We start from the raw sequence: 27,634 nt of genomic DNA, 5'->3' as shown, positions 1-27,634 counted from the left end.
TTCTGGAACAGGGGATGGGGTTTTATTCAAATCTCTTCATTGTACCAAAGAAGGAGAATTCCTTCAGACCAGTTCTGGATCTAAAAATATTGAATCGTTATGTAAGGATACCAACGTTCAAAATGGTAACTGTAAGGACTATCTTGCCTTTTGTTCAGCAAGGGCATTATATGTCCACAATAGATTTACAGGATGCATATCTGCATATTCCGATTCATCCAGATCATTATCAGTTCCTGAGATTCTCTTTTCTGGACAAGCATTACCAGTTTGTGGCTCTGCCGTTTGGCCTAGCTACAGCTCCAAGAATTTTTACAAAGGTTCTCGGTGCCCTTCTGTCTGTAATCAGAGAACAGGGTATTGTGGTATTTCCTTATTTGGACGATATCTTGGTACTTGCTCAGTCTTTACATTTAGCAGAATCTCATACGAATCGACTTGTGTTGTTTCTTCAAGATCGTGGTTGGAGGATCAATTCACCAAAAAGTTCATTGATTCCTCAGACAAGGGTAACATTTCTGGGTTTCCAGATAGATTCAGTGTTCATGACTCTGTCTTTAACAGACAAGAGACGTCTAAAATTGATTTCAGCTTGTCGAAACCTTCAGTCACAATCATTCCCTTCGGTAGCCTTATGCATGGAAATTCTAGGTCTTATGACTGCTGCATCGGACGCGATCCCCTTTGCTCGTTTTCACATGCGACCTCTTCAGCTCTGTATGCTGAATCAATGGTGCAAGGATTACACAAAGATATCTCAATTAATATCTTTAAAACCGATTGTACGACACTCTCTAACGTGGTGGACAGATCACCATCGTTTAATTCAGGGGACTTCTTTTGTGCTTCCGACCTGGACTGTAATTTCAACAGATGCAAGTCTCACAGGTTGGGGAGCTGTGTGGGGATCTCTGACGGCACAAGGAGTTCGGGAATCTCAGGAGGTGAGATTACCGATCAATATTTTTTCAGAGCTCTTCAGTCTTGGCCTCTTCTAAAGAGAGAATCGTTCATTTGTTTTCAGACAGACAATGTCACAACTGTGGCATACATCAATCATCAAGGAGGGACTCGCAGTCCTCTGGCTATGAAAGAAGTATCTCAAATTTTGGTTTGGGCGGAATCCAGCTCCTGTCTAATCTCTGCGGTTCATATCCCAGGTATAGACAATTGGGAAGCGGATTATCTCAGTCGCCAAACGTTGCATCCGGGCGAATGGTCTCTTCACCCAGAGGTATTTCTTCAGATTGTTCAAATGTGGGAGCTTCCAGAAATAGATCTGATGGCGTCTCATCTAAACAAGAAACTTCCCAGGTATCTGTCCAAATCCAGGGATCCTCAGGCGGAAGCAGTGGATGCATTATCACTTCCTTGGAAGTATCATCCTGCCTATATCTTTCCGCCTCTAGTTCTTCTTCCAAGAGTAATCTCCAAGATTCTGAAGGAATGCTCGTTTGTTCTGCTGGTAGCTCCGGCATGGCCTCACAGGTTTTGGTATGCGGATCTTGTCCGGATGGCCTCTTGCCATCCGTGGACTCTTCCGCTACGACCAGACCTTCTGTCGCAAGGTCCTTTTTTCCATCAGGATCTCAAATCCTTAAATTTAAAGGTATGGAGATTGAACGCTTGATTCTTGGTCAAAGAGGTTTCTCTGACTCTGTGATTAATACTATGTTACAGGCTCGTAAATCTGTATCCAGAGAGATATATTATAGAGTCTGGAAGACTTATATTTCTTGGTGTCTTTCTCATCATTTTTCTTGGCATTCTTTTAGAATTCCGAGAATTTTACAGTTTCTTCAGGATGGTTTAGATAAAGGTTTATCCGCAAGTTCTTTGAAAGGACAAATCTCTGCTCTTTCTGTTCTTTTTCACAGAAAGATTGCTAATCTTCCTGATATTCATTGTTTTGTACAAGCTTTGGTTCGTATAAAACCTGTCATTAAGTCAATTTCTCCTCCTTGGAGTTTGATTTTGGTTCTGGGGGCTCTTCAAGCTCCTCCGTTTGAACCTATGCATTCTTTGGACATTAAATTACTTTCTTGGAAAGTTTTGTTCCTTTTGGCGATCTCTTCTGCCAGAAGAGTGTCTGAATTATCTGCTCTTTCTTGTGAGTCTCCTTTTCTGATTTTTCATCAGGATAAGGCGGTTTTGCGAACTTCTTTTGAATTTTTACCTAAAGTTGTGAATTCCAACAACATTAGTAGAGAAATTGTGGTTCCTTCATTATGTCCTAATCCTAAGAATTCTAAGGAGAAATCATTGCATTCTTTGGATGTTGTTAGAGCTTTGAAATACTATGTTGAAGCTACTAAGTCTTTCCGAAAGACTTCTAGTTTATTTGTTATCTTTTCCGGTTCTAGAAAAGGCCAGAAAGCTTCTGCCATTTCTTTGGCATCTTTGTTGAAATCTTTAATTCATCTTGCCTATGTTGAGTCGGGTAAAACTCCGCCTCAAAGGATTACAGCTCATTCTACTAGGTCAGTTTCTACTTCCTGGGCGTTTAGGAATGAAGCTTCGATTGATCAGATTTGCAAAGCAGCAACTTGGTCCTCTTTGCATACTTTTACTAAATTCTACCATTTTGATGTATTTTCTTCTTCTGAAGCAGTTTTTGGTAGAAAAGTACTTCAGGCAGCGGTTTCAGTTTGAATCTTCTGCTTATGTTTTTCATTAAACTTTATTTTGGGTGTGGATTTTTTTCAGCAGGAATTGGCTGTCTTTATTTTTATCCCTCCCTCTCTAGTGACTCTTGCGTGGAAAGATCCACATCTTGGGTAATCATTATCCCATACGTCACTAGCTCATGGACTCTTGCTAATTACATGAAAGAAAACATAATTTATGTAAGAACTTACCTGATAAATTCATTTCTTTCATATTAGCAAGAGTCCATGAGGCCCGCCCTTTTTTGTGGTGGTTATGATTTTTTTGTATAAAGCACAATTATTCCAATTCCTTATTTTATATGCTTTCGCACTTTTTTCTTATCACCCCACTTCTTGGCTATTCGTTAAACTGAATTGTGGGTGTGGTGAGGGGTGTATTTATAGGCATTTTGAGGTTTGGGAAACTTTGCCCCTCCTGGTAGGAATGTATATCCCCATACGTCACTAGCTCATGGACTCTTGCTAATATGAAACAAATGAATTTATCAGGTAAGTTCTTACATAAATTATGTTTTACAGCCCCTTGCATGCATTGCGCTTGTCACTGCTGCGGCGGCATTCTGGTTTGAGGCCCTGGAAGAGGCCATCCAGACAGCTCCATTGAATGAAATTATTGACAAGCTTAGAACGCTTAAGCTAGCTAACTCATTTGTTTCTGATGCCATTGATCATTTGACTAAACTAACGGCTAAGAATTCCGGATTCGCCATCCAGGCGCGTAGGGCTCTATGGCTTAAATCATGGTCAGCTGACGTGACTTCAAAGTCTAAATTACTCAACATTCCTTTCAAGGGGCAGACCTTATTCGTGCCTGGCTTGAAGGAAATTATTGCTGACCTTACTGGAGGCAAGGGTCATACCCTTCCTCAGGACAGGGCCAAATCAAAGGCCAAACAGTCTAATTTTCGTGCCTTTCGAAATTTCAAGGCAGGAGCAGCATCAACTTCCTCCGCTTCAAATCAAGAGGGAACTGTTGCTCATTCCAGAAACCTAACCAGTCCTGGAACAAGGGCAAGCAGGCCAGAAAGCCTGCTGCTGCCCCCAAGACAGCATGAAGGAACAGCCCCCTATCCGGAAACGGATCTAGTGGGGGGCAGACTTTCTCTCTTCACCCAGACGTGGGCAAGAGATGTTCAGGATCCCTGGGCGTTGGAGATCATATCTCAGGGATATCTTCTGGACTTCAAAGCTTCTCCTCCACAAAGGAGATTTCATCTTTCAAGGTTATCAGCAAACCAGATAAAGAAAGAGGCATTCCTAAGCTCTGTGCAAGACCTTCTAGTAACCCATCCAGTTCCGCGGACGGAACAATGACAGGGATTTTATTCAAATCTGTTTGTGGTTCCCAAGAAAGAGGGAACCTTCAGACCAATCTTGGATCTAAAGATCTTAAACAAATTCCATCATTCAAAATGGAAACTATTCAGACCATCCTACCCATGATCCAAGAGGGTCAATACATGACCACAGTGGACTTAAAGGATGCCTACCTTCACATACCGATTCACAAAGATCATCATCGGTTCCTAAGGTTTGCCTTTCTAGACAGGCATTACCAATTTATAGCTCTTCCCTTCGGGTTGGCCACTGCCCCGAGAATTTTTACAAAGGTTCTGGGCTCACTTCTGGCGGTTCTAAGACCGCGAGGCATAGCGGTGGCTCCGTATCTAGACGACATCCTGATACAGGCGTCAAGCTTTCAAATTGCCAAGCCTCATACAGAGATAGTTCTGGCATTTCTGAGGTCGCATGGGTGGAAAGGGAACGTGGAAAAGAGTTTTCTATCACCACTCACAAGAGTCTCCTTCCTAGGGACTCTTATAGATTCTGTAGAGATGAAAATTTACCTGACGGAGTCCAGGTTATCAAAACTTCTAAATGCTTGCCGTGTCCTTCATTCCATTCTACGCCCGTCAATGGCTCAGTGGATGGAAGTAATCGGCTTAATGGTAGCGGCAATGGACATAGTGGCATTTGCGCGCCTGCATCTCAGACCGGTGCAATTATGCATGCTAAGTCAGTGGAATGGGGATTACTCAGATTTGTCCCCTCTACTAAATCTGGATCAAGAGACCAGAGATTCTCTTCTCTGGTGGCTTTCTCGGGTCCATCTGTCCAAGGGTATGACCTTTCGCAGGCCAGATTGGACGATTGTAACAACAGATGCCAGCCTTCTAGGTTGGGGCGCAGTCTGGAACTCCCTGAAGGCTCAGGGATCGTGGACTCAGGAGGAGAAACTCCTCCCAATAAATATTCTGGAGTTAAGAGCAATATTCAATGCTCTTCTAGCTTGGCCTCAGTTAGCAACACTGAGGTTCATCAGATTTCAGTCGGACAACATCACGACTGTGGCTTACATCAACCATCAAGGGGGAACCAGGAGTTCCCTAGCGATGTTAGAAGTCTCAAAGATAATTCGCTGGGCAGAGTCTCATTCTTGCCAGCTGTCAGCAATCCACATCCCAGGCGTAGAGAACTGAGAGGCGGATTTTCTAAGTCGTCAGACTTTTCATCCGGGGGAGTGGGAACTCCATCCGGAGGTGTTTGCTCAACTGGTCCATCGTTGGGGCAAACCAGATCTGGATCTCATGGCGTCTCTCCAGAACACCAAGCTTCCTTGTTACGGATCCAGGTCCAGGGACCCGGGAGCAACGCTGATAGATGCTCTAGCAGCTCCTTGGTTCTTCAACCTGGCCTATGTGTTTCCACCGTTTCCTCTGCTCCTTCGACTGATTGCCAAAATCAAACAGGAGAGAGCATCGGTGATTCTGATAGCGCCTGCGTGGCCACGCAGGACCTGGTATGCAGACCTAGTGGACATGTCATCTCTTCCACCATGGACTCTGCCTCTGAGGCAGGACCTTCTAATACAAGGTCCTTTCAATCATCCAAATCTAATTTCTCTGAGACTGACTGCATGGAGATTGAACGCTTGATTCTATTAAGGCGTGGCTTCTCCGAGTCAGTCATTGATACCTTAATACAGGCTTGGAAGCCTGTCACCAGGAAAATCTACCATAAGATATGGCGTAAATATCTTTATTGGTGTGAATCCAAGAGTTACTCATGGAGTAAGGTTAGGATTCCTAGGATATTGTCCTTTCTCCAAGAGGGTTTGGACAAAGGCTTATCAGCTAGTTCTTTAAAAGGACAGATCTCTGCTCTGTCTATTCTTTTGCACAAGCGTCTGGCAGAAGTTCCAGACGTCCAGGCATTTTGTCAGGCTTTGGTTAGAATTAAGCCTGTGTTTAAAACTGTTGCTCCCCCGTGGAGCTTAAACTTGGTTCTTAAAGTTCTTCAGGGAGTTCCGTTTGAACCCCTTCATTCCATTGATATTAAACTTTTATCTTGGAAAGTTCTGTTTTTGATGGCTATTTCCTCGGCTCGAAGAGTCTCTGAGTTATCTGCCTTACATTGCGATTCTCCTTATCTGATTTTTCATTCAGACAAGGTAGTTCTGCGTACCAAACCTGGGTTTTTACCTAAGGTGGTTTCTAACAGGAATATCAATCAAGAGATTGTTGTTCCATCATTGTGTCCTAATCCTTCTTCAAAGAAGGAATGTCTTTTGCATAATCTGGACGTAGTCCGTGCCTTGAAGTTTTACTTACAGGCTACTAAAGATTTTCGTCAAACATCTTCCCTGTTTGTCGTTTACTCTGGACAGAGGAGAGGTCAAAAAGCTTTGACAACCTCTCTCTCCTTTTGGCTTCGTAGCATAATACGCTTAGCCTAAGAGACTGCTGGACAGCAGCCCCCTGAAAGGATTACAGCTCATTCTACTAGAGCTGTGGCTTCCACCTGGGCCTTTAAAAATGAGGCCTCTGTTGAACAGATTTGCAAGGCTGCGACTTGGTCTTCGCTTCACACCTTTTCAAAATTTTACAAATTTGACACTTTTGCTTCTTCGGAGGCTGTTTTTGGGAGAAAGGTTCTACAGGCAGTGGTTCCTTCCGTTTAAGTTCCTGCCTTGACCCTCCCATCATCCGTGTACTTTAGCTTTGGTATTGGTATCCCACAAGTAATGGATGATCCGTGGACTGGATACACTTAACAAGAGAAAACATAATTTATGCTTACCTGATAAATTTATTTCTCTTGTAGTGTATCCAGTCCACGGCCCGCCCTGTCCTTTTAAGGCAGGTCTAAATTTTAATTAAACTACAGTCACCACTGAACCCTATGGTTTCTCCTTTCTCGTCTTGTTTCGGTCGAATGACTGGATATGGCAGTGAGGGGAGGAGCTATATAGCAGCTCTGCTGTGGGTGATCCTCTTGCAACTTCCTGTTGGGAAGGAGAATATCCCACAAGTAATGAATGATCCGTGGACTGGATACACTACAAGAGAAATAAATTTATCAGGTAAGCATAAATTATGTTTTTCCACTTCTTGATTAGAGTTTGAACAGTGCTGATTGGCATTCACTATTCCTTGGATATCTTTATATATCCCTTTCTTGTTTTATACAGTTCAACTACCTTTTCCCGCAGATCCTTTGACAATTCTTTTGCGGTCTGTCAGGAGTCCAGTAACTCATTGACTTTTTATACACAAACACTAATTACAAGCAAACAGATCACAAATGAGGATGGTTACCTCTAATAGCCATTCAAACCCCTTTGTGTCAACTTGTGTTCATGTTATCGGGCTAAAATCTCCAGGGTATGTAAACTTTTGATCAGGGTCATTTGGGTAGTTTCTGTTGTCATTCTGATTTAAAAAGAGTTAACACAGTTGATTGATAATAAATGGCTTCAGCCAAACGCTAACCATGAATGAAAGAAAAGTTTTTGTGTTATCATTCAGATTCTCTGAAAAATGGCAAAGAAATCATCAATTCTGCCAGGGTATGTAAACTTATGAACACAACTGTATATTAGCTGACTTGGTAGTCAGTCTTCACATGTTATGCTGTCTGTGTTAAATATTTGCCGACCATTATAATTGTATATGGTTATTGATGCATACTTGATGGCTACTTGATGACTATTATCGACTCCATGATATCTGTCATACAGCTGGTACATTTTTGCACCAGTTGCAGAACATTCTTCTAGTCATTTGTAATTGTGTTACTGTGGGCTCCACATTTAGAGTGCAACCATTCTTACATGCATTTTCAGGGTAGCAAAAATTAAATGCAGTGTGGAATTTAATGTGCTGGCTATTTTGGCTATCGGCAACGTTTTTTCTTTCCTAAGATATGGTGAGTCCATGGCTTGAGTAATTACTGTTGGGAATATCACTCCTGGCCAGCAGGAGGAGGCAAAGAGCACCACAATTAAACTGCAAAGTATCATTAGCTTACCCACAACCCCCTGTCATTCTCTTTGCCTTCAAAAATTTTCTTCAGACACCTAAACTTCACCTCCTCTATGCAGAGGAGGTGAAGTTTAGGTGTCTGAAGAAAATTTTTGATTTAATCTACAAGCAAGTTTTGATGCCACGTCATTCCTTGCAGTCGGGTAGTGGTGGCTTTAAAGCAGTTAGGAAAACGTAGTAAGTACCTCTTTACAAGTTCCTAACAATTGCTGCCCTCGTTTAGAAAGCCAGAGTTGGCTACTCTGTTCTTTCTTTTTCAAAGGTCTCTGTGAAGAACTGTGTCTTCTCATACCTTGTAACTGTCTACATGCCGGACAGCGGATCAGGTAAGTTCTTTTTCTTCCAGTTGAGGAGACCATGCACTTAACAAATTAAAAGACACTAGATAATCCTGTTGTATGGGTTACACTGGGGCATGAAGCAGACACTGTAGCATGTGTGAGACTAACATTTAAACTCTTTTAAAAAGAAAGGGTAAAATGGTTTTTATTAGGCTTTTTTTCTGACACATATTTACTTGACAAAACAATTCAAGTTTAAACTGAAAGTAAGGCTGAATTTTCTATTTCAGCAGCTTATTCATTTCCCCTTTGCTTCAAAATAAAATGATGCAACATTTTAAACTGTCTGGTTTGAAAAAACTAGGATTGCACCGATACCTATACTAGTATCGGTATCGGTGCCGATACCAAGTATTTGCAGTACTTGTACTCATGCAAATGCACCGATACTTAAACAGATACCTCCAATTCCTACCCATACGCCATCTTGTGGCGTTTTTCAAACTGCATGTTCCCATTTAATTTTAAGCTGGAGTGGAGACTTAACTAAAAATAGTTCACTTCGGTTCTGCCAATACAAATTGCTGTTATTTGTATTATTGTACGTCAGAGCAGTGCTCCAAAAGCTGCTACTTTACAGCTGGAAGCCTACCTGGGAGAGATCACTGTACCTCATTCAGACAAACCCCTGAAGTACTGGGCAGTTAATAAACTGAGATTTAATGGCCCAAAAATATCTTTCTGACCCATGCAGTAGTGTGAAAAGTGAAAAATTGTTCAGCTTAGCGTCAAACGTCCTTACTGATAGCAGAAACAGACTTATAGTTGAACATGCAGAGATGCTTCTGTTCCTTAATAAGAACTTGCCACTAACTTTTGAAAAATTATTCTAATTGCTAGATTGCCTGTTATACTGCTAGTTCTCATCTTGCACAATTATATTCAAAGCATACTGTACTCTGAGGAACATCCTTAGCCAGGGCTGGACTGGGAATAAAAAGCAGCCTTAGAAAAATATGAAGACCAGCCCTATTTTCTGTTGAGTCAGTAGAATGCAAATGCCCCATTTTTCTCAAAGGGGATTACTGGGATACTCCTTCCCCAATATTATTTTCAGGATTAAATTATATTACTTTGTATTAAGTACAAATGTCCGAATGATGAGTTATATAGGCACCCTTCAACCCAATTGCATCCAGTAATCACCCCTTTAAATTGTAGCTTTCCAGCCCCAGCTGCTGCAGCTGTTATTTATTATTGTTATTAATAATATATGTTATTGTAATATTTTTATTTATAAACATGTTCTGTGAACTTTGTGATAACAAGCACATAAAACTGTTTTATTATTTCAAAATGTCTTTTGAGATACAGTTCAATCTTAAATCATTAGTCTGTATTGTGCTTGGTAAACTGTCATGACATGAAATAAAGTATCGGTAATTGATATTGGTACTTGTACTCGGTCTTAAAAATTTTTTATCGGTGCAACACTAGAAAAAACGGTTATTTCCCTTGCAAGATGTATCGAGTCCACGGATTCATCCAATACTTGTGGGATATTCTCCTTCCCAACAGGAAGTGGCAAAGAGAGCACCCACAGCAGAGCTGTCTATATAGCTCCTCCCCTAACTCCACCCCCCAGTCATTCGACCGAAGGTTAGGAAGAAACTATAGGGTGCAGAGGTGACTGAAGTTTTTTTAATAAAATATAATACCTGTCTTAAATAGACAGGGTGGGCCGTGGACTTGATACATCGCAAGAGAGAGAAATTTATCAGGTAAGCATAAATTTTGTTTTCTCTTGCAAGATGTATCGAATCCACGGATTCATCCAATACTTGTATGGTACCAATACCAAAGCTTTAGGACACGGATAAAGGGAGGGACAAGACAGGTACGAAACGGAAGGCACCACTGCTTGTAGAACCTTTCTCCCAAACATAGCCTCCGAAGAAGCAAAAGTATAATATTTGTAAAATTTGGAAAAAGTATGAAGCGAAGACCAAGTCGCCGCCTTACAAATCTGTTCAACAGAATCCTCATTTTTAAAAGCCCATGTGGAAGCCACTGCTCTAGTAGAGTGAGCAATAATCCTTTCAGGAGGCTGCTGGCCAGCAGTCTCATAAGCCAAACGGATGATGATTTTCAGCCAAAAAGAAAGAGAGGTTGCTGTAGCCTTTTGACCTCTCCGCTTTCCAGAGTAGACAACAAACAATGAAGATGTTTGAAGAAAAACTTTAGTTGCTTGTAAGTAGAACTTTAAAGCACAAACCACATCTAGGTTGTGCAACAGATGTTCCTTGGAAGAAGGATTAGGACACAGAGAAGGAACAGCAATTTCCTGATTGATATTCCTATTAGAAACAACCTTAGGAAGGAATCCAGGTTTGGTACGCAAAACCACCTTATCCGCATGGAAAACAAGATAAGGTGAGTCACAGTGTAAGCAGATAATTCAGAAACTCTTCGAGCCGAAGAGATAGCAACTAAAAAGAGAACTTTCCAAGATAGAAGCTTAATATCTATGAAATGCATAGGTTCAAACGGAACCCCTTGAAGAACTTTAAGAACTAAATTTAAACTCCATGGCAGAGCAACATGTTTAAACACAGGCTTGATTCTAACTAAAGCCTGACTAAACGCCTGAACATCTGGAACATCTGCCAAACGCTTGTGTATAAGAATAGACAAAGCAGATATCTGTCCTTTTAAGGAACTAGCTGATATTTCTCCAATCCTTCTTGGAGAAAAGACAAAATCCTAGGAATCCTAATCTTACTCCATGAGTAACCCTTGGATTCACATCACAAGAGAGAAATTTATCAGGTAAGCATAAATTTTGTTTTCTGGTACTCAGTGTACCAGGAAGCTATTTCCATCTTAATAGGAGGAAAGTCCACGGCTTCATTCATTACTTGTGGGAATTAAGAACCTGGCCACCAGGAGGAGGCAGACACACCCCAGTCAATGGTTTACATACCTCCCCCACTCCCCTCATCCCCCAGTCATTCTTTGCCTTTCGTCACAGGAGGTTGGCAGAGAAATGTCGGAAGATTCAGAGAGTCTCTTATGGAGGGTAGTACTCTTCGTAATGGGACTGAAGTTTTAAGTAGTCCTGTCAGCCTCTCAGTGAGAGCATGGGTGAAAGTTAGAGTCCGGAGATGCAGGTTCTCTGCTAAACCATCCCGGCTCATATTAACAGCTCCATAAGCAATCATTGCCTGCTTTCTGCACTCAAGTCCATGTCAGGAGCGATGCTACTACCCTGTCACACTTGAAAGGCTGTGTTCCTGTTCCACGGCATAGATTCTGGTAAGATCGTTTTATTTATACACATTTGATAACGCAAGAAGACAGGGTCACAGTGTGTCTCCTTTTATCTGTATAGAATCAAGGGTTAATTTCCTCGGAAAGGGGGTTAGTGAACAGGGGGGGTATGCATAATTTTCTTTAATGTGTTTAATGTTGCGACGTGTGAGATGAGGCTCTGTCAATGTGTGAACAGTCAGGTTCCTTAGATCCTTAGAGAGATTTCAACGCAGCCTTTTTTGGCACGTTTTCTCTTTAGTGCAGGGGCGGTCTTGCATGGCACTCCATGTGACCAGGTGTGGCCTCTTTAACTTCCTCTTTCTTGACCGGCGGTTGCAGGAGACAAAGTGTTTTCTCTGTGGTCCTGGTCATAGGAGGTGGTGAGTTCCCCTGGCCATTGGGGTATAAAGGTTCATTTAATTTCTATCTAGTCCATAACAAAAGCGCAAGCTATGGAGGACTCTGATATGTTAGAGGGTACTCCCTCTTTAACCAAATCTTATACCTGTGTTTATTGTGATGAGGTTCCGGTTGATCCGCCTGCTCAACTATGTTCCACATGCTTTGATAAAATTGCAATGTCTAAAATGAATAAGATATTTATTACAACTGTGCCGTCCACCTTTAGGGTTCTCTGTCCCGTGAGGTGCGTTCCCTACATTCATCTCCGATTACACATGCAGCTCCCAGGGAACTACTAATCCTTTGGCCACCAGATTTTGCTGAGCAGTTACAAACGGGGGAGGGCATGTTTCGTCCGATTCTGGACCTAAAGTGCCTAAACAAGTTTCTGACGGTCCCGTCGTTCAAGATGGAAACGATTAGGTCTATCCTGCCCCTTGTTCAAGAGGGACAGTTCATGACTACAATAGATTTGAAGGATGCTTACCTTCACGTGCCAATACACAAGGATCACTTCAGGTTCCTAAGATTTGCATTTCTGGACCAACACTTCCATTTTGTGGCCCTACCGTTCGGCCTGGCGACTGCCCCAAGAGTCTTTATGAAGGTTCTGGGAGCACTGCTCGTGGTGGTGAGAGCCAGAGGTATTGCAGTGGCACCTTATCTGGATGACATCCTGGTCCAGGCTCTCTCCTACAGTCTCGCAGAGGACCATTCGAGGGGTCTGCTTTTCTTTCGATCCCCTGGATGGAAGATAAACATAGAAAAGAGTTCCCTGGTTCCCAGAAACAGAGTGGAATTCCTGGACACGATAATAGATTACGTATCTATGAAGATATTCCTGACGGATCAGAGATGTTGCAAGATTGCGTCCAGCTGTCTTGCCCTTCAGACCTCAAGGCCATCTGTGGCCCGGTGTATGTAGGTGAATGGGCTCATGCTATCCAGCATAGATGTCATTCCATACGCCAAGTTCCATCTCAGACCTCTTTAGTTGTGCATGTTGAGTCAATAGAACAACGATCACTCAGATCTATTCCAACAGATCTCTCTGGACAAACAAATGAGGGAATCCCTCTCTTGGTGGACCTGTCCGGACCTACTGTCCCAGGGGACATCCTTCTTGAAACCATCCTGGTAGATTGTGACCACGGACACAAGTCTATCAGGATGGGGAGCTGTTTGGGGTGCCAGGAAGGTGCAGGGCGGGTGGACTCTAGAGGAGTTGCTTTTCCCGATCAATATTCTGTAACTTTGAGCGACCTTCAATGCTCTGAGGGCTTGGCCCCTTCTGGGGTCGTCCCGATTCATCAGATTCCAGTTGGACAACAAACCTCGTGGCTTACATCAACTGTCAGGGGGGGGAATGAGAAGCTCCCTAGCGATGAGGGAAGTATCTCGAATGCTGGAGTGGGCGGAGACCCACAACTGTTCGCTATCAGCGATCCACATTCTGGTTCTGGACAACAGGGAGGCAGATTTTCTCAGCAGACAATCGTTTCATCCAGGGGAATGGTCTCTCTATCCTGTTTGCGGAGATCTGCATCAGATAAGGGATCTCATGGCGTCCAGGCTCATCTTCAAGCTACCCAGATACGGGTCGAGGTCCAGGGGTCCCCAGGCAGAGCTGATAGATGCCTAAGCGGTGGCTTGGTAATTCATCCTAGTCTACATATTTCCACCGTTGCCACTTCTACCTCATGTAGTGACCCGCATCAAGCCGGAACAAGCTTGAGCTATTCTAATTGCTCCATCGTGGCCTTGGAGGATGTGGTTTATGGATCTGGTGGGGATTTCATTGTCTCCTCCATGGAGGTTACCTTGTTGCAGAGATCTGCTGGTTCAGGGTCCTTTCTACATCAAAATCTTGATTCTCTGAGACTGACTGCATGGAGATTGAATGCTTAGTCCTAGCCAAGAGAGGTTTTTCTGAGAGAGTGATTGATACTCTCAAGCTAGGAAACCGGTCACTCGGCGCATCTATCATAAGAAGTTGAGGACCTACTTATCCTGGTGCGAGGAACGTGGATATCCCTGACATAAGGTTCGGGTATCCAGGATCCTGTCCTTCCTCCAGGATGGGTTGGAGAAGGGACTTGCCGCCAGTTCCTTAAAGGGACAGATTTCTGCTTTATCTGTACTGTTGCACAAGAAGCTTGCAGAGCTTCCTGATATTCAGTTCAGGATCTGTCTAGGATCAGGCCTGTCTTTAGAAATTCCGCTCCCCTCTGGAGCTTAAACTTGGTACTTAAGATTTTGCAGAGGGCTCCGTTTGAACCTATGCATTCGCTTGACATTAAAATTCTTTCCTGGAAGGTTCTATTCCTATTGGCTATTACTTTGGCACGCAGAGTCTCTTAGTTGGTGGCCTTGCAATGTGAGCCTCCTTACCTGGTTTTTCACGCCGATAAGGATTTCTTCCAAAGGCTGTGTCGAATCGTATCATCAATCAGGAGATAGTAGTTCCTTCCTCGTGTCCTAACCCTTCTTCTTCAAAGGAAAGGTTACTTCATAATTTGGATGTGGTTCGAGCCTTGGAGTTCTATCTTCAGGCCACGAAGCAATTCAGTCAGACTTTGTCGTTATTTGTGGTGTATTCCGGGAAGCGCAAGGGGCAGAGGGCCTCTGTCACTTCCCTTTCCTTTTGGTTGAGGAGCATTATTCGCTTGGCCTATGAGACAGCGGGACATAAGCCCCCTTTAGAGGATTATGGCTCACTCAACTAGGGCTGTGGCTTCTTAATGGGCCTTTAAGGATGAGGCCTCTATGGAGCAGATTTGTACGGCGGCTACTTGGTCCGCCTTACATACTTTTGCTAAATTTTACAAATTTTATGTCTTTGCTTCAGCGGAAGCAGCTTTTTGGAGAAATATTTTGCAGGCTGTGGTGCCCTCAGATTAGGGTCCGCCTCCTTTTGCCTTCCCGTTTTTTTTTCATTTAGTGTCCTTTAGAGTATTGGTATTTGTTTCCCACAAGTAATGAATGAAGCCGTGGACTCTCCTCCCATTAAGATGGAAAACATAAATTATGCTTACCTGATAATTTAATTTCCATCTGTGGGAGGAGAGTCCACGGCTCCCGCCTGTTTCTCCTGTGGGCAGACCTAAATTTATTTTTGTTCTTCTGGCACCATTTATACCTGATATTTCTCCTACTGTTCCTTGTTCCCTTGACAGAATGACTGGGGGATTAGGGGAGTGGGGGAGGTATTTAAGCCTTTGGCTGGGTTATCTTTGCCTCCTTCTGGTGGCCAAGTTCTTAATTCCCATAAGTTATGATGAAGCCGTAAACTCTCCTCCCACAGATGGAAATGAAATTATCAGGTAAGCATAAAAGAACAAGCTATTATGCTATTGTTCGTTCCAAGGTTGAGCACCTCTCTTTCTTTCATGTAATTAGCAAGAGTCCATGAGCTAGTGACGTATGGGATATACATTCCTACCAGGAGGGGCAAAGTTTCCCAAACCTCAAAATGCCTATAAATACACCCCTCACCACACCCACAAATCAGTTTTACAAACTTTGCCTCCTGTGGAGGTTGTGAAGTAAGTTTGTGCTAGATTCTACGTTGATATGCGCTCCACAGCAGGTTAGAGCCCGGTTTTCCTCTCAGCGTGCAGTGAATGTCAGAGGGATGTGAAGAGAGTATTGCCTGTTTGAATTCAATGATCTCCTTCTACGGGGTCTATTTCATAGGTTCTCTGTTATCGGTCGTAGAGATTCATCTCTTACCTCCCTTTTCAGATCGACGATATACTCTTATATATACCATTACCTCTACTGATTCTTGTTTCAGTACTGGTTTGTCTTTCTACTACATGTAGATGAGTGTCCTGGGGTAAGTAAGTCTTATTTTCTGTGACACTCTAAGCTATGGTTGGGCACTTTTTTTATAAAGTTCTAAATATATGTATTCAAACATTTATTTGCCTTGATTCAGGATGTTCAACGTTCCTTATTTTCAGACAGTCAGTTTCATATTTGGGATAATGCATATGAATAATTCAATTTTTTCTTACCTTAAAATTTGACTTTTTTTCCTGTGGGCTGTTAGGCTCGCGGGGGCTGAAAATGCTTCATTTTATTGCATCATTCTTGGCGCTGACTTTCTTGGCGCAAAAATTTTCTTGTCATTTCCGCCGTCATACGTGTCACCGGAAGTTGCGTCATTTTTTGACGTTTTTGCGCAAAAAAATGTCGGCGTTACCGGATGTGGCGCCATTCTTGGCGCCAAAAGCATTTAGGCGCCAAATAATGTGGGCGGCTTTTTTGGCGCTAAAAAATTTGAGCGTCATTGTTGTCTCCACAATATTTAAGTCTCATTATTTATTGCTTCTGGTTGCTAGAAGCTTGTTCATTGGCATTTTTTTCCCATTCCTGAAACTGTCATTTAAGGAATTTGATCAATTTTGCTTTATATGTTGTTTTTTCTATTACATATTGCAAGATGTCTCAGATGGACTCTGAATCAGAAGCCACTTCTGGAAAAACGCTTAACTGAGTTTCAGTTCTACCAAAGCTAAGTTCATTTATTTTAAATGTTATAAATGTTTATCTTTAGCTATGGTTTGTAATAAGTTATTATGTTATACTTTTACATGCGGATTCCATTAGTATTTATGCTTTATTTTCTTTTCTTACAAGAAATATTTAGAAGACTTATAAGAAATATTTTTCTGATTCTATGTTAAAGGCTTTGTCTGACTTCGTGCCTTCTAATACATTTTTTAGGTCTTTTTCACTTCTTTTTTAATTATTGAAGTTTCAAATGACCAACAACATACTGATTTATCCTTCTCTGATGATGTTTTTTTCTCTTTCAGAAATTCTCTTCATCAGATATTGACACTAACAAATCTACTTTTTTATTATTTTTCTATTATTAAAGTACATTTGTTCTTTGTTGAAAAGGTGTTGATTATTTTGGATATTAAGGTAACTAGTTCTTTAAGACTAGCTGACATTATTTCTGCCTATTTATTTCTTCTGTGTTTTCAGAGGTTTTCTTTCCAATTCCCTATACTAGGGAATGGAATAGGCTGATAATTTTCTTTTATTCCTTCTTCAAAGGTTTTAAACTATATTCTTTGCCAGCAGTTAAATTCAATTTGGAGGGTTCTCCAATTTATTGAGGCTATCTCTACTAATTATGCTATTGTTTCTATAGCAAAATAGTATTTATTTTCCTTTCGATAGTTGTATCTTATTTATGGAAAATTATTTAGTTTCAGGTACTTTCTTGGTCCTGTGATTTATTTGGATATTGCAATTGCTTCATTTTCTCTGTTTACTTTAAGATCAAGTATCAGATTATGATTTATTTTAGCATTGTTAAAGGGACAACATTTACTAGACTAGGTGCTGTTGCATTTGTCTTGTTGTTTTGCATTTATTGATTATGCAAGTCCACTGTATTGGCTGGTCCTTTAATCTGGACTATCATGCTAATAATTTCATTTGTGTCTTCATTTTATTGAATATTTTCGCAAATGAGGGTTAATCTATGTCTTTAGCTTTTTTAGCTAGAAGAATTTTGTGATTTTTAAAAAAAAAAATCAAAAAAAAATCCATATTTCTTTTGTTCTAAGATAATCAATTATTTGTTTTATAATTGGATTCAATTCTTAACTGTTACTCTGGGCTTCAAGGTTGAGTTCTAAGACTAAAACTTTAAGCTTATACTGGTTTGGTTGTTCTTATTAAGGAACAAATTCCTGAGTTCATTCCCAAGTAACATGTCTATATTTGGAGTTCGAAATCAGCTCCCTAATTTTGCGATGTACGTGCCGTATTCCAGCTTGGCTGGTAAGGGGCAGGTTAAGGCTTCTTTGAAATTTCTTTTGATTTTATTCCAGTAAGGCTAACACTTTCTTTAACTGTGTTTCTGTCCTATATATTTTGGGTACTGTTTTGGGTACTGTTGAAGCATGGCTGGGCACCCATGGGGTTCAAGCCCTGCTCAGACCTGGAATCTTCTGGGGTATTTCTTCCAGTTCCTTTTGAGGAACCGGGTTTTGGAGTTTTATTCAAACTATTTTGCCTTTTTATGGTCATTGATAGCATTATTTGTTTTCATTAGATACAATAAATGCATATTTTCATTTTTTTGTTTTCATTCAGATTATTTTCTGAGGATGCGGAATCTCATATGATTCACTTACTCTTCAGGACATAGTTAGAGGATCTTCTTTTCAAAAGCTCTTGATTCCTCACACAAGGGTCACCTTTTTTAGGTTTCCAGATAGTTTGTGTCACTGTCCTTGTCTCTATCAGACAAGGGATAATGTTATGGGTTCCGTCTATCGGTACCTTTAGTCTCTATTATTTCCTTCAGTTGCTATATATGCATAGAAGTTTTAGGTCTTATGGCCACAGCATTGGATTCAATTCCCTTTGCTCATTTTCACTAGAAGGAACCTTTCCAGTCTTTTATAAGTGTTGTTTCTTCAAGAACATGGTTGGAGGATCAATTTACCAAAAAGTTCGTTTGATTCCTCTGACAAGGGTAACCTTTTTAGGTTTCCTGATAGATTCAGTGTTCTTGATTCTGTCTATGACGGACAAGAGGCGTCTGAAATTGGTTTCAGCTTATCGAAACCTTCAGTCTCAATCTTTCCCTTCGGTAGCCTTATGCATGGAAATTCTAGGTCTTATGACTGCTGCATTGGACGCGATCCCCTTTGCTCGTTTTCACATGCGACCTCTTTAGCTCTATATGCTGATCCAGTGGTGCAGGGATTATACAAAGATATCTCAATTAATATCTTTAAAACCGATTGTTCGACACTCTCTGACGTGGTGGACAGACCACCATCGTTTAGTTCAGGAGGCTTCTTTTGTTCTTCCAACCTAGACTGTGATCTCAACAGATGCAAGTCTGACAGGTTGGGGAGCTGTATGGGAGTTTTCTGACAGCACAAGGGGTTTGGGAATCTCAGGAGGTGAGATTACCAATCAACATTTTTGCAACTCCGTGCAATTTTCAGAGCTCTTCAGTCGTGGCCTCTTCTAAAGAGAGAGAGTCGTTCATTTGTTTCTAGACGGACGATGTCACAACCGTGGCATATGTCAATCATCAAGGAGGAACTCACAGTCCTCTGGCTATGAAAGAAGTCTCTCGAATACTTGTATGGGCGGAATCCAGCTCCTGTCTAATTTCTGCGGTTCATATCCCAGGTTTAGACAATTGGGAAGCGGATTATCTCATTCGCCAAACGCTACATCCGGGCGAATGGTTTCTTCACCCGGAGGTATTTCTTCAGATTGTTCAAATATGGGGGCTTCCAGAAATAGATCTGATGGCTTCTCATCTAAACAAGAAGCTTCCCAGGTATCTGTCCAGATCCAGGGATCCTCAGGCGGAAGCAGTGGATGCATTGTCACTTCCTTGGAAGTATCATCCTGCTTATATCTTTCCGACTATAGTTCTTTTTCCAAGATTCTAAAGGAACGTTCGTTTATTCTGCTGGTGGCTCCAGCATGGCCTCACAGGTTTTGGTATGCGGATCTTGTCCGGATGGCCACTTGCCAACCGTGGACTCTTCCGTAAAGACCAGACCTTCTATCGCAAGGTCCTTTTTTCCATCAGGTTCTCAAATCCTTAAATTTGAAGGTATGGAGATTGAACGCTTGATTCTCAGTCATAGAGGTTTCTCTGACTCTGTGATTAATACTATGTTACAGGCTCGTAAAACTGTATCTAGGAAGATATATTATCGAGTCTAGAAGATTTGCATTTACAAGTTTTGTTTCTTTTGGCCATCTCTTCTGCCAGAAGAGTTTCTGAATTATCTGCTCTTTCTTGTGAGTCTCCTTTTCTGATTTTTCATCAGGATAAGGCGGTGTTGCGAACTTCTTTTAAATTTTTACCTAAGGTTGTGAATTCTAACAACATTAGTAGAGAAATTGTGGTTCCTTCATTGTGTCCTAATCCTAAGAATTCTAAGGAAAAGTCGTTGCATTCTTTGGATGTAGTTAGAGCTTTGAAATATTATGTTGAAGCTACTAAGGATTTCTAGTCTATTTGTTATCTTTTCCGGTTCTAGGAAAGGTCAGAAGGCTTCTGCCATTTCTTTGGCATCTTGGTTAAAATCTTTGTTTCATCATGCCTATGTCGAGTCGGGTAAAACTCCGCCTCAAAGGATTATAGCTCATTCTACTAGGTCAGTTTCTACTTCCTGGGCGTTTAGGAATGAAGCTTCGGTTGATCAGATTTGCAAAGCAGCAACTTGGTCTTCTTTGCATACTTTTACTAAATTCTACCATTTTGATGTGTTTTCTTCTTCTGAAGCAGTTTTTGGTAGAAAAGTACTTCAGGCAGCTGTTTCAGTTTGATTCTTCTGCTTATAATTTCAGTTTTTTTCATTATAAGATTTAAACTTTATTTTGGGTGTGGATTTTTTTCAGTGGAATTGGCTGAATTTATTTTATCCCTCCCTCTCTAGTGACTCTTGCGTGGAAGATCCACATCTTGGGTAGTCATTATCCCATACGTCACTAGCTCATGGACTCTTGCTAATTACATGAAAGAAAACATAATTTATGTAAGAACTTACCTGATAAATTAATTTCTTTCATATTAGCAAGAGTCCATGAGGCCCACCCTTTTTTGTGGTGGTTATGATTTTTTTGTATAAAGCACAATTATTCCAATTCCTTATTTTTTATGCTTTCGCACTTTTGTCTTATCACCCCACTTCTTGGCTATGCGTTAAACTGATTTGTGGGTGTGGTGAGGGGTGTATTTATAGGCATTTTGAGGTTTGGGAAACTTTGCCCCTCCTGGTAGGAATGTATATCCCATACGTCACTAGCTCATGGACTCTTGCTAATATGAAAGAAATTAATTTATCAGGTAAGTTCTTACATAAATTATGTTTTTTTTATTTATGCAAATTATGAAACATGGGGAAGTCTCCCTATCTGTGATACGGGAATCCAGACGTGGACCCGTTGCTCAGTGTGCCTAGAGGGATATGGCTGCACCTCACTGACGAGGCCCACAATAGGCCGAAACATACGTCTGGGGTATTGCTGTTTCGTTCAGAGAGGAATTGCCTGGTATTTCAGGGCTGGACTGTACTGTGAAGTCAGGATCAGACTGATATGCTTCAGGAAAGTTCTTCTCTGTGAAAGGCACATGTTGAGCAAAAAGAGGCTACTTCTTGGGTGGTAGCTTGCCATAGAACAAGCTATTATGCTATTGTTTGTTCCAAGGTTGAGCGCTTCTCTCTTTTTATTTAAACATAATTTATGTTTCTTCTATAAGATACAACGAGTCCACGGATTCATCCTTTACTTGTGGGATATTATCCTCCTGCTAACAGGAAGTGGCAAAGAGCACCACAGCAGAGCTGTCTATATAGCTCCTCCCTTAGCTCCACCCCCCAGTCATTCTCTTTGCCTACTCTAAGTACTATGAAGGGTAAAGTGAAAGAGGTGATAAAATGTTAGTTTTTATTTTCTTCAAGCAAGAGTTTTTTATTTTAAATGGTACCGGTGTGTACTATTTTCTCTCAGGCAGCAGATGGATTGATTAAGACTTCTGCCTTGGGGCTGATGATCTTAGCATTTGTCACTAAGATTTAGAGCAGTTCCCACAGAATGGCTGAGGAGTACTTAAGAAACTTCAGTGTGAGCAACGTTTTTCATGCTTTAAGCAGTGAGGTATGTTCAGTAATTTTTTTTTTCTGAAGAGACTGTGGTATTTCAGAATTGGCTGACAGTATCCCCATGAGGGTAAGGGTAAGCAGTAATCCTAAGAGAAGAGGGGTATTACTAAGCTTGCATATAGGGGCTAAGAAAAAATGGTTGACACTGAGTTTGAATGTTTGTGGGCAAACGTTTATTGAACTTGGAGTGCTGATAACGTTTTTGGCAGTAACGTTTTTGATGCTTTATTAGAGGGTACACTTGGCTTCTTTTTTGGGTTTAAGAACCCACATGGCTAGTTTGAGACCACTCTGATGCGGTTCATTTGGGCTGAGAGACATCGAGTGAGATGGGCGGGGCCTATTTTAGCGCTTCAGTTGTGCAGTTGTATTTGCAAGGCAAACAGCAAGCTCCAACTCCTGTGGGCCCTTGTGGAAGTATTGGGCCAAATCAAAGCTTTATCCCTGTTTTGCAGATCCCTGAGGGCAGGTAGGCGCCACAGCAGGGCTGTGGCGAGGTGCAGGGGGTGTTTTTTCCGGATTTAAACCTTTATTATTTATCCGGTTTTTACAGTAAGGTTTAAGTGTTCCTTTCCTTGTGGGGCAAACTTAGCTGCATAATTTGAATACTTATACAAAAAATTTAAACAATTTGATTATTTTAAAGCAGTTTTGAAGAACGTGTATGCTTTTTTTCTCTTAAAGGCGCAGTACCGTTTTTTAAGATTGTTATTTTTTCTCTAAATAAAATGTTTTCAAGCCTGTTTGTGGTCATTACTAGCCTGTTTAACATGCCTGACATTGAGGAAAGCCAATGTTCAATGTGTTTGGAAACCATTGTGGAACCCCCACTTAAAATGTGTCCCTCATGCACTGAAAGGGCAATAAATTGCAAAGAACATATTTTAGCTGATAAAAGTATGTTGCAGGTTAATTCTCAGTCAGAAGGGAATCGGGTTATGCCATCTAATTCTCCCCAAGTGTCACAACCATTAACGCCCGCCCAAGCGACGCCAAGTACTTCTAGTGCGTCTAATTCTTTCACCCTGCAAGATATGGCCGCAGTTATGAATACTACCCTCACAGAGGTTTTATCTAAGCTGCCTGGGTTGCAGGGGAAGCGCAGTAGGTCCGGTGTGAGAGTAAATGCTGAGCCCTCTGACTCTTTATTAGCCATCTCAGATGTACCCTCACAATGTTCTGAGTTGGGGGTGAGGGAATTGCTGTCTGAGGGAGAGATTTCTGATTCAGGAAAGCTGTTCCCTCAGACAGACTCAGATATGACGGCTTTTAAATTTAAGCTAGAACACCTCCGCTTGTTACTCAGGGAGGTTTTAGCGACTCTGGATGATTATGACCCTATTGTAATTCCACCAGAGAAATTGTGTAAAATGGATAGATATCTAGAGGTTCCTACTTACACTAATGTTTTTCCGGTCCCTAAGAGGATTTCGGACATTGTTACAAAGGAGTGGGATAGACCAGGTATTCCCTTTTCTCCCCCTCCTACTTTTAAGAAAATGTTTCCCATATCAGACACCATTCGGGATTCGTGGCAGACGGTCCCTAAGGTTGAGGGAGCTATTTCTACCCTAGCTAAGCGTACAACTATACCTATTGAGGACAGTTGTGCTTTCAAAGATCCTATGGATAAAAAATTAGAGGATCTTCTAAAGAAAATATTTATTCATCAGGGTTTTCTTCTGCAACCTATAGCGTGCATTGTTCCTGTAACTACTGCAGCTGCGTTTTGGTTTGAGGCACTAGATGAGGCTCTTCAGGTTGAGACCCCATTAGATGATATTCTGGATAGAATTAGGGCTCTCAGGCTGGCTAATTCTTTCATTACAGATGCCGCTTTTCAACTGGCTAAATTAGCGGCAAAGAATTCAGGTTTTGCCATTTTAGCGTGTAGAGCGTTATGGCTTAAGTCCTGGTCTGCTGACGTATCATCAAAATCTAAGCTTTTAGCCATCCCTTTCAAGGGTAAGACCCTACCCGGGCCTGAACTAAAAGAGATCATTTCAGACATCACTGGAAGAAATGGCCATGCCCTTCCTCAAGATAAGACAAGATGAGGACCAAACAAAATAATTTTCGTTCCTTTCGAAACTTCAAAGGTGGTCCCTCTACCTCCTCCCCTGCTGCAAAGGAGGATGGGAATTTTGCTCAATCCATGTCAGTCTGGAGACTTACCCAGACTTGTAACAAAGGTAAACAGGACAAGAAGCCCGCTGCTGCCACCAAGACAGCATGAAGGGGCAGCCCCCGTTCCGGGACCGGATCTAGTAGGGGGCAGACTTTATCTCTCTTTGCTCAGTCTTGGGCAAGAGACGCTCAGGACTCCTGGGCTTTAGAAATTGTGACCCAGGGGGGTATCTTCTGGACTTCAAAGATTCTCCTCCAAGGGGGAGATTCCATCTTTCTCGATTGTCTGTAAAACAGACAAAAAGAGAGGCGTTCTTACACTGTGTAGAAGACCTATATACCATGGGAGTAATCTGCCCAGTTCCAAAAGCAGAACTTGGGCAGGGGTTTTACTCCAATCTGTTTGTGGTTCCCAAAAAAGAGGGAACCTTCAGACCAATTTTAGATCTCAAGATCCTAAACAAATTCCTCAGAGTCCCATCTTTCAAGATGGAGACCATTCGGACTATTTTACCAATGATCCAGGAGGGTCAATATATGACCACCGTGGATTTAAAGGATGTGTATCTGCACATCCCTATCCACAAAGATCATCACCAGTTCCTCAGGTTTGCCTTTCTGGACAAGCATTACCAGTTTGTGTCCCTTCCTTTCGGGTTGGCCACAGCTCCCAGAATTTTCACAAAGGTGCTAGGGTCCCTTCTGGTGGTTCTAAGACTGCGGGGCATAGCAGTGGCGCCTTATCTGGACGATATCTTAATTCAATCGTCAACTTACCAACTAGCCAAATCTCACACGGACATCGTGTTGGCTTTTCTGAGATCTCACGGGTGGAAGGTGAACGTAAAAAAGAGTTCATTTATCCCCCTCACAAGAGTTCCATTCCTGGGAACTCCGATAGATTCGGTAGACATGAGAATTTTTCTGACAAAGGTCAGGAAATCAAAGATTTTAACCACCTGCCGAGCTTGTCATATCTTATAGAAGAAAAGTAAATTTATGCATACCTGATAAATTAATTTCTTCTATGATACGACGAGTCCACGGCCCGCCCTGTCAATTTTAGACAGATTATATTTTTTTTATTTAAAACTTCAGTCACCTCTGCACCTTTTAGTTTCTTCTTTTTTCTTCCTTTACCTTTGGTCGAATGACTGGGGGGTGGAGCTAAGGGAGGAGCTATATAGACAGCTCTGCTGTGGTGCTCTTTGCCACTTCCTGTTAGCAGGAGGATAATATCCCACAAGTAAAGGATGAATCTGTGGACTCGTCGTATCATAGAAGAAATTAATTTATCAGGTAAGCATAAATTTACTTTTTCTCTTCCGGCACACTTTTATACCCTGATTTTTCTCCTATTGTTCCTTGTTCCTTTGGCAGAATGACTGGGGTATGAGGGAAGTGGGGGAAGTATTTAAGCTTTTGGCTGGGATGTCTTTGCCTTCTCCTGGTGTCCAGGTTCTGTATTTCCCAACTGTAAGGAATGATGCAGTGGACTCCCCTCATACAGAAGGAAATTACATTATCAGGTAAGCATAATTTATGTTTTTTCTTACCCTCGTGATGCAGTGCTTTTAGGAATACTTAAAAAGAAACAAATAATTAATTCAAGGGGTTTAGTAAGACTTTGCATCTTTTGATTAAAATGTTTATACAGCCTTCATATGGAACCTCAAGCATCTGTAGAAATAGGGAATTTTGACAATAGGATCCTTTCCATATGTGCCATGTAATAACTTTATAATCATGCACGCAAATATATCCAGTTAGCCACCTGGTTAGTGCTTGCACTTTCCAACCCTGTTGTTTAAGTAAACCTTGGAAATAATAATTGGTTATGTCATGGCTCTGATTTTGACAGGTTTGTTAGATTTTAGCTATGTTTAGTTTTTTCATGGTTCTTCATTTTTGTTCTGTGCCATGCTCCCCATCTTGTAAGTGTGACTATCAATAAAGAACCAATTACTACCAATTCTTTTAAACTCTGGCTTATCGGTATAAATATATTGCAGTTTTCAGTAGCGGCCCTGGTGCAATTTCTGGGCACCCCATAGGTAACTCAGTAGGCCCTGGTGTCACTTCACCTGTTGCACCAATGGTAGTTCTGCTCCTGTCAGTGTTCTCAAGCTTGTGTTCTGCCCATCTTAACATTTTTGCTGCTGTCCTTATTGGTACACTGTGCTGCTGCTGAGCATTCAATCACAAAGCTCATGCCTACAAAACTAAACCTTAAAAAGATATGATTTTATAATAGATGTGTTGTGAGGACTCATTTTCCTTAGGGTGTCCCTTGAATGTGGAATGTGTATCTAGTGTAACCTTTTGTCTACTAAAAAACACCCCTAGTGATTGAATGAATGGGGGCTAAAGCCAATGACAAACAGAGCAGTATGGGAGTTGACCTTTTCATTTTATACTGCAGTCTTGATTATCTCATGATTCACATTTTGTAAGCCTTTAAGAAAAGTGATGCTTTAAGATGCTGAAAAATTTAAAAAAAATGAAAACTTGCAATGTGGCACCACTTGTCTCTCTGCATAGCTGCACTATGTCTGCACAAGCTTTAACATTTTTATTATCTAGCTTTATATTTATTCTGTAAATGCATATGTTAAAGAATTTTCCTTTCGTTTATGCTCAAATAGTTTTGTTTTAACCTATATTTATTGGAGCATTTTGGATTTTTATATCCAAACAATAGAAAATTCTTTTATTTTTCCCTAAACTACGAGGGTACCAATTTTTTTTTTTTTTCCCAACTAGAATGGGGAAGCAAGTCAAAATGAAGAAGACAAGGATGCGAATAAATCTGAAATCAGTCTTGTATTTGAAATTTCATTAAAGCGCAACCTCCCACTCAATTTTGAGGTAAGATGTTAGTGATAGGTAATGATGTGTGATGTTTTGCCTGTATCACTGTATATGCATCTCTTATTTTAGAAAATATTAAGGGCTATCTGTCTAGACTGTCTGCAAGACGCAAATCTCACAAACACCAATACCTTTCATTTTTTTTTTATTTTTTCCCCAGTACATATATATAAACAATTAACCACTGAAGAAGAACATTTTAACATCCCATTAAATATTGTCCATTATAAGAATGTAATTGGTAGCATCCACTGATTTAAAAATTATATTTATTTTTTTGTTTACTTTTCTTGCTCATCCTTTTGTAGGATGTGGAGACTAGTTAGTCCCTGCAAATACAACTATATTTCTTTTTAATGGTAGTGAGATTCCACGAAATCCATTCTTACATATGGGGCTACATCACCTGGCCACCAGGAGGAGGCAAAGACACCCCAACCAAGGCACTTAACTATCCCTCCTACTTCCCCTTTCCGCCCAGTAGTTCTTTCCCTCATCTCGGAGGTAAGCAGAGATAGAGGTGTTCTGCAAAAGTCATTTAAATACTAACACTCAATGGATAGTTCCTAGAAGAGTGGGTACAGTAGTCATGGCTATCCTGATTTATCTCATATTTTGAATCCAGGACTTGCAAACCTGAGGACTCAGGGAAATTGCTTAGCCTCCTTCTGGTAACATGTGATGTACTCTTATATGTGTCCTATGCCTGTCAGTTTCAGTGGAAGGACCTGTGTGTTAGGATCTCTGTACATACACACATAGGGTAAGTAGTTTTATTTTTCCTATGCCTCACTAAGCAGGACAGTTTCTAGTGGGATGTGTGGGCTATATATGAATATACATATGCAATGAGAAAACCTCCAGCTAAGAGGGCTATTACCTGTACTTAGGAGAGGGACAAAGTATGTTTCACTACAGTGAATGCTGTCTTAGGGTTTGTTTGGATTAGCCCTTTTACCATTTGGGTATGTTCCAGT

At 41.3% G+C, this 27,634-nt stretch overlaps 1 protein-coding gene across 2 annotated transcripts in view; it reads left to right on the top strand.

Annotated features, from left to right (window-relative positions):
• STAU2 (staufen double-stranded RNA binding protein 2) overlaps positions 1 to 27,634 on the top strand; it is a 1,329,984-nt gene that overhangs the window by 393,721 nt on the left and 908,629 nt on the right. For both annotated transcript variants that reach the window (XM_053715129.1, XM_053715130.1), the window contains exon 7: positions 26,550 to 26,654. In XM_053715129.1, the coding sequence (XP_053571104.1) occupies positions 26,550 to 26,654 (105 nt within the window). The remainder of the gene's footprint in view (positions 1 to 26,549; positions 26,655 to 27,634) is intronic.

Source organism: Bombina bombina, chromosome 5 (assembly GCF_027579735.1).
Source record: "Bombina bombina isolate aBomBom1 chromosome 5, aBomBom1.pri, whole genome shotgun sequence".
Classification (NCBI taxonomy): domain Eukaryota; kingdom Metazoa; phylum Chordata; class Amphibia; order Anura; family Bombinatoridae; genus Bombina; species Bombina bombina.
This window is presented reverse-complemented; position numbering and strand designations above follow the sequence as displayed.